Source organism: Heptranchias perlo, chromosome 15, assembly GCF_035084215.1.
Source record: "Heptranchias perlo isolate sHepPer1 chromosome 15, sHepPer1.hap1, whole genome shotgun sequence".
In the NCBI taxonomy this organism is placed as follows: domain Eukaryota; kingdom Metazoa; phylum Chordata; class Chondrichthyes; order Hexanchiformes; family Hexanchidae; genus Heptranchias; species Heptranchias perlo.
In genome coordinates this window covers 39985398-39993138 of record NC_090339.1, presented here as the reverse complement: position 1 = coordinate 39993138, position 7741 = coordinate 39985398, and the positions used below count along the sequence as shown (strand labels likewise).

The window sequence follows — 7741 nt, the reverse complement described above, 5'->3', positions numbered from 1 at the left end:
GCCCCCACCTTTCCCTGACTCTGTACTTGTTTAAAAACTGTTTAATCTTTGACTTTTTCCAGTTCTGACGAAGGGTCACCAACCTGAAATGTTAACTCTGTTTCTTTCTCCACAGATGCTGCCTGACTTGCTGCGTGTTTCCAGCATTTTCAGTTTTTATTTCAGATTTCCAGCATCCGCAGTATTTTGCTTTTGACTCCATTTCTTTCAATGGAAGCCTCTTTTTGTTTTCTCCCCCCTCCCATCCAATTTTCTTCCCTCCTGGCTGGGGTATGGATCACCAGGCACCAGTGAGACTCTGGTATCCCACATAAGTAACCACTCTTCACGTGTAAGCCTAGATATTAAGGGTCAGCAGGCACCTCAACTGTGGAGGGCATCATAATTCTGTCCTCGCCCGCTGCCCACACACCTGCACTTTCAAGAAAATAATGAGAGTGAAAACAAAGAAAATGACAGCACTGAGTATTCAAATAAATAATTAATGAAACAGTTGAATAATTAAATATATGTGTCTTACGTATTAACTAAATAGATCATCACTTTGCAGCATATGTTGTTCTTTCTAATATTATTCTCTAAATGTTTTGTGATTTACTTTATTGTAAATGTTCACTGTTTAACAAAAGCTTCCTGTCAAATAATGTATGAAATTATTTATGTAATAACTTAGTACACTACGTTCAAGTTAAATTAAGAAATTCTACTGGTTAGGGGTGAGAAAATGCCTAAATTTCCCATTTTCGCTCTTGAGAGCTCCAAGCTAGAAAATTACCTCTATAATACAACACACAAAACAATTACAACCTATAATAATCTAGTTAGTTTCATAACCGGGAACATAAAATGCTCTACCTGTGTCTAACTCTGTTGCAGATGAGATCTAACCATTTTAAAATCACAAGATCACACATGCTAAAGATAGTCTTTTGGCCCATTTGATCTCAGCCCCACAGAACACCAACCATATCAATCAATAAAAACTCAACAGTTAGCTCAGATCTGGTGTTTCACATAGTTTTTTAGGATTGGTGGTATATCCAGCTGGTCTATGGAATGTAATCCACTTGCTTGTTTGAGATACTTGCGGATTGTTATCCTAGACAGAGACATCAAGCACCTTGGTTGAGCTGGAATCAAAAATACTTTAGGTCAGTGTTCAACAATATATTGCTCAACAATATAAGTAGCAATTTTGATGATTTTTTTTTACAATTCAAATCTAGTTATTGATATTCCTCCCCTCTCCTGCACCCGGGCACATTTCCAGGTTCAGCTTATTAGTATTTGCCCTTGGCCTAGAGTCGGGGTGGGAATCCCCAGCAGTCGTATTCTCTGGCTCCTGCTCAAAACAGCAGCCAGAAGGCCTCCATAGGAACAAAGGAACACAGGAATAGAAGTAGGCCATTCAGCCCCTCGAGCCTGTTCCGCCATTCAATTAAATCATGGCTGATCTGTATCTTAACTCCATCTACCCGATTTCATATTCCTTAATACCCTTGCCTAACAAAAATCTATCAATCTCAGTTTTGAAATTTTCTATTGACCGAGCCTCAACAGCTTTTTAGGGGAGAGAGTTCCAGATTTGCATTACTCTTTGTGTGAAGAAATGCTTCCTGACATCACCCCTGAACTGCCTAGCTCTAATTTTAAGGTTGTTCTGGACTCCCCCACCAGAGGAAATAGTTTCTCTCTATCCATCCTATCAACTCCTTTGATCATCTTAAACACCTCAGTTAGATCGCCCCTTAATCTTTTATATTCAAGGGAATAGAAGCCTAGTCTATGCAACCTGTCCTCATAATTTAACCTTTTAGCCCCAGTATCATTCTGGTAAATCTGCGCTACACCACCTCCAAGACCAATATATCCTTCCTGAGGTGCGGTGCCCAGAACTGAACGCAGTACTCCAGATGTGGTCTAATCAGAGCTTTATACAACTGTAGAATAACTTCCACCCCTTTGTATTCTAGACCCCTTGAGATAAAAGCTAATATTCCATTAGCCTTTTAAATGACTTTTTGTACCTGCCACTAGTTTTTAGTGATTTCTGTACATTGACCCCTAATTCTCTCTGTTCCTCCATAGTTCCTAGCTTCTTACCATTTAGAAAATACTCTGATGCATCTTTCTTAGGTCAAAAGTACATGACCTCACACTTCCCCACATTGAACTCCATTCACTTTATCAATGTCCCTTTGCAACTTTCTGCTCCCATCTACATTACTTACTGTGCCACCTAACTTAGTGAAAGAGAATTTTCTGCTGTTTTTTCTGACCTTATGATAAGCTGGTATCTCCTCAAAGGTGACTAATCTAGAGAAACTGACACCAGCTTTTTATTTCCAGATTTTCTTTTTAAACTGAATTTAAATTCTCAAGCTGCCATGGTGGGATTTGAACTTGTGTTCTCTGGATTATCAGTCCAGGCCTCTGGATTACTAGTCCAGTAATATAACCAGTACCCTCTCAGTTAGATAAAAACCATAAATAAACGTAGTTTAGCAGTTTCACCACCACAGATAGTCCAACCGTAAAAAGTTTCTTTTCTAGAAGTCAATCTCTGCATTTTACCACAAATAAATGAATGAATGAATAAATGGTGGGATTCTTAAGTCATTTTTAATAAGAGGGTAAAAATACAGAGCTCCTCTCCATATATGCAACAATATGCAAAGTTCCAATGACAATTTTGGTTTTGAGTAATCAAGTTACCACCACAATAATTAAAGTCTAGTTAGCAACTGACGAAAGTGATCGCTCAAAGTTTTATTTTAATATTTTCTGAAAAGTTAAAAGTCTGGTTCCTCTCTTTTTACTAACTTGCAGTTTGGTAAGAAAATACACCATTTCTTTGGCAATTACTGTTCAATTAATACAGCAAATCTGCTGCTTACAAGTATTACCTTTTGATATAGAAATGGCAATTACAACTGTTGCTTACCTCTGGCTCTGGTTAGAAGTTTAAACACTTCATTTTGGTTTATATTTTTATTTGCAGGGAGATCTGGTAAGTAAAGGTTTGCACCAAAGTCTATGAGCAGCTGGACATATTCAGTCCCACAGCCATATCTGAAACACATCTCCAGAGCAGTCTTTGGTGGTTTAATTCTTGCCAGTAGTCTCTCCTCGGTACAATTAAAATCTGGGTTGGCTCCATACAAGAGAAGAAGACGAAAGCAGTCAAAGTGTCCATACACCAAAGAAAGATAGAGAGGGCCACTGCAAGCACAGGGATTGGAGGCCCATTCCGGCATCTTGGAGCGGACATTGACTTCTGCGCCATGCTCCAACAGTTCCTTTAAAATCTCCACCTCCCCTTCTCTGGCAGCAGTCAGAATAGGTGAACTGTTGTTATATATACTACCATTGGGATTAGCTCCTGCCCTAAGCAAGGCTTGGACACAATCCAAATGCCTGCCGCTAACAGCAGTGAACAAAGGGGTTTGAGCCTTCACATCCAAACTGTCCACCTCAGCTCCATGGGCTAGGAGGACCTCCAGACATTTCAGGTGACCCCTAGTAGCTGCTAAACGAAGAGGGGTTCCTGGAACACCCCAGCCACTTCGACTATTAATAAATCTAGTGTACCTCTCCTGGGTCAGAAGTTCAGCTAATAGTTTGTCATCATCTTTAGAAACTGCTTGGTTGAGCTGACTTCTTTCTCCATTGTCATCTTCTTCATCTTTTGGCTGGAGCATGGAAAATATCTTGGTGATGTCCACCAGGCTCATTTTCACAGGCCACATAATCTCCAGTTCCATATCAATGAAAGATCTTCCACTCAGTTTCAGACACATCCAGACATAATTCTTTCTGGTCACTCCTTAAGTTTTACTAACTGTTAACGTAGTCGGTGATGTAAGACAGCAACAGTAATGAAGTTAAGTATCAAAAATGTTCTATTGCTGCTCCATTGATCAGGTAATGCACAAAAAAGTCTTCCCAAATATACTTTTGTAACCAAAATCTTAAATAGATCCAAACAGCTTGCTCAGTCCAGTAACCTATCCAAATACCACAGCAAATGTGTCTGAACAGAGATGTATGGGGCAGGCTAAATTTAGCCCTCATGTCCTTCCTTACTTGGTCAGCCCTACCAGTGCGGGTAAATATAGATAGGTGACAATGTGTGTGTGCCTGTGTCTGTTTGAGTGAAGGCAGGGGAGGGGAGATGTGAGAGGCTTAAGTGAAAAAAGAAAAAGGATTCAAATGTAACTACAAACAGAACATGAGTGAATGTTATTAAACTACAATTAGTAAATACAAACAGAAAGTAGTTGACATTATTTCCTTAGGTAAAATAAATTAACCATATCTGAATATTCTTTAAAAAATTGTTTGAGACACTCATTTGGTATTACTGGTGTTAGGCAGTGATACAAAAGTGACAGCATAATTGCAGAGTTACGTCCCAATCTACCTCTGGAATGCAGCAGTGTAAAGGCTCCTTGGGAAGGCCAGCTCACACTGCTTCAGCTTGATAAGACATTGCACATAACTTCAGTACGGTATCAGGCCAGGTTTAATGTGCTTAGTTGGAATTCCTAGGTACATTACAAGCATAAGTATTTTTAGTGTTTTGAGACAACAAATGTTGTTTCACACACGTGTACAACTCTCTGCTGGCTGTTAGAGTGAAATTCACAGCTCACAACATAAAATGGATGCTGCAAGATGCAAGTTACCTGTCTCAGACAGATTGTGCACTTTAACTTTTTTAAAATTTCAAAATATATTTTATTTCATAAAATTTAAGAATGCACACAGTTCAATATAGATATCACAATTCCAAAGCAATATAATTCAAAACAATACAATTCAGATCATACACAATACAATCTCAATATTACAATTCAAACACAGTACATATCTTATAATACATGGTGAGCAATACAAGGTGGGATGGCCTTACACAGTCCTTTCCCCATAGAACCTTTGCATAGGCCACACCTCACTTCAGTGCATCCCGCAGCACGTACTCCTGGACCTTGGAGTGTGCCAGTCGGCAACACTAGGTCATGGACAACTCCTTCAGCTAGAAGACCCGCATGTTTCGGGCGGACTAAAGGCCTCCTTCACTGAGTTGATGGTCTTCCAGCAGCATTTGATATCTGTCTCGGTGTGTGTCCCAGGGAACAGTCTGTAGAGCACAGAGTTCTGTGTTATTGAGCTGTTGGGGATGAATTGGGACAGATACCAACGCATCTCTCTCCACACCTTCTGCATGAAGGGGCACTCCACCAGGAGATTGATGATGGTCTCATCCCAGCTGCAGCCTCGAGGGCAGCTCGCGGTGGTGCTGAGATGCTGGTCCGTTCAGGAAAGACCGCACTGGAAGGGTCTTTCTCACCACCATCCAAGCTACATCCTGGTGCCTGTTGGTCAGTTCCAGTGATGAGACATTCTGCCAAATGGCTTTGACTGTCCGGTCAGGGAACTGCCCGATCAGATCCACCCTGTCCTTTCCCTGCAGGACCCCCAGAATATTCCGTGCCAACTACTGTCTGATGGCCTTGTGGTCGAAAGGGTTCCTCTTCAGGAACTTCTCCACCTGGGACAGGTGGTGAGATACAGTCCAGCTGGATGGGACGTCCTATTACTGCTCGGTCGATGTGGCCAGACTCAACCTTCTCAGTGTGGTGGACAGGTAGAAACTTAGCACATAGTGACACTTGGTGTTTGCGTAGCGGGGCTCTACACACATCCTGAGGCAGCCAGACACAAAGGTGGCCATCAGGATCAGAGCAGCATTGGGGTCGTCCTTTCCCTCTTTGTATGGAGGCTGGAACATGGTGTCCCTGTGGATGCGGTCCATCTTGGACTTCCAGACAAAGTGAAAGATGGCTCGGGTGACTGTAGCAACGGAGCGGCAGGGAATGGGCCAGACCTGGGCCACGTAGAGCAACAACGCGAGCACCTCACACCTTATCACCAGGTTCCTGCCGGCCATGGAGAGGGAGCGCCTCCCCTCCCCCCCGCCACATAACAAGCTTCTGTTTTGCCGTGGCAACCCGCTGCTCTCAGTTATCGGTGCAGGCCTGGGGCCGCATGAACCAGATCCCTAGCACCTTCAGGTAGTCGGACCTCATGGTGAAGGGAACAAAGGACCGGGTCTCCCACCTGCCAAAGAACATGGCCTCGCTCTTACTGCGGTTCACTCTGGCCCCCGAGGCCAGCTGGAACTGGTTGCAAATGCCCATCAGTCTGTGAACCAACCACTGATCAGAGCAAAAGACGGTGATGTTGTCCATGTACAGGGAGGGCTTAACCTGAGAGCCTCCGCTGCCTGGGATCGTCACCTCCCCCTCCAACCCCCGATACCTGTGTCCTTCCTGATGGACACTGCAAACAGCTCAATACAACACACAAATAAGACCGCAGAGAGAGGAAAGCCCAGCCTGACTCCAGATCTGATCCGAAAGCTCTCCGACGCCCACCCGTTGATTAGGACTGCGCTACGGATGTACGCGTCGAGCAGTCGGATCCAATCACGAATTCCCTCCCCAAAATCCATTTTGGAGAGCATGTCCATTGTGAACGTATGGGATATTCTGTCGAAGGCCTTCTCCTGGTCCAAGCTGACCAGGCAGGTGTTCACCTCCCTGTCCTGTGTGTAGGCGATCGTATCCCTGAGTGGCTCAAGGCTATTAGAGATCTTCCTGCCAGGTACTGTACAGGTCTGATCGGGGTGGATCACGGCTCCAGAGCAGACTTGAGCATGTTGGCAATGACCTTAGACAGAATCTTGTAGTCGACATTTAGCAAGGAAATGAGCTGCCAATTTTTTATTTCTTCCCTCTCCCCCTTCCGTTTGTAGATGAGGGCGATGATGCTTTTCCTCGTGGACTCTGACATGCTTCCTGCCAGAAGCATGTCCCTATACACTTCCAGCGGGTCTGGGCCTATCCAGTACCACAGAGTAAGCCATCGCTTCCGGGAGTTCTACTCTTCTCGAAGGACCAGTCGGCCTTTGTCAGCTGATCCAAAGTCAGTGACCAATCCATGCACTATAACTGCAGCATGAATCTGAAGTTAATAATGAAAGCAAGGGCAATGTGTTAATTTTTGCCTTTCACTAAAATATGACCATTCCCCTTTAACAATCACCAAGTACAGCACAGTTTAACAATTTCAAAATCTGTATCGAATCCATGGGGCCAATTATGCGTTGGTGGGTGCTCTATTATTGGGCCTGAGGTCTGATGCACAGTTTCCGCTTGTAGCCTAGACTAACAAAGACTATCCACAAGGTTCATTATAGCCTGAAAATATATTTAAATCAGAGGTACTTCCCATACTGCGATCGGGAGGTGGTTATTGCCAGGGAAGTCTGATCCTTTCAACTGGATCCCTGTTGTTAAAGGGATCCCTTAACAACTGATGGTTTATCTGCTGTTTTGGTCTTGCTGATAGCTGCTTAAAGCTGAACTGTATCTTTTGTCAGTGACTGTGCAATTGTAGCTGTTAAAGAGCTCTTTACTGACCAGCTATGGGTATCCATAAGGGCACATCTCTTTATTTTCGGGTTCTAGAGAAAGAAGAAAGACTTGCATTTATATAGTGCCTTTCATGACCTCAGGACATCCCAAAGCACTTTACAGCCAATTAAGAATTGTTGAAGTGTAGTCACTGTTGTAATGTAGGAAATGTGACTGCCAATCTGTGCACAGCAAGTTCCCACAAACAGCAATGTGACAATGACCAGATAATCTGTTTATTTTTAGTGGTGTTGGTTGAG

At 43.3% G+C, this 7741-nt stretch overlaps 1 protein-coding gene across 1 annotated transcript; it reads right to left on the bottom strand.

Moving 5' to 3' along the window:
• Positions 1-571: 571 nt before the first annotated feature.
• On the bottom strand, positions 572-4011 carry asb12a (ankyrin repeat and SOCS box-containing 12a). The gene is made up of 2 exons (XM_067996675.1): positions 2945-4011; positions 572-1130 (listed from the first exon to the last, which is right to left on the bottom strand). The coding sequence occupies exons 1-2, from the start codon at positions 3798-3800 to the stop codon at positions 997-999; spliced, it is 990 nt and encodes a 329-aa protein (XP_067852776.1). The 5' UTR covers positions 3801-4011; the 3' UTR covers positions 572-996.
• Between the last annotated feature and the right edge of the window lie 3730 nt (positions 4012-7741).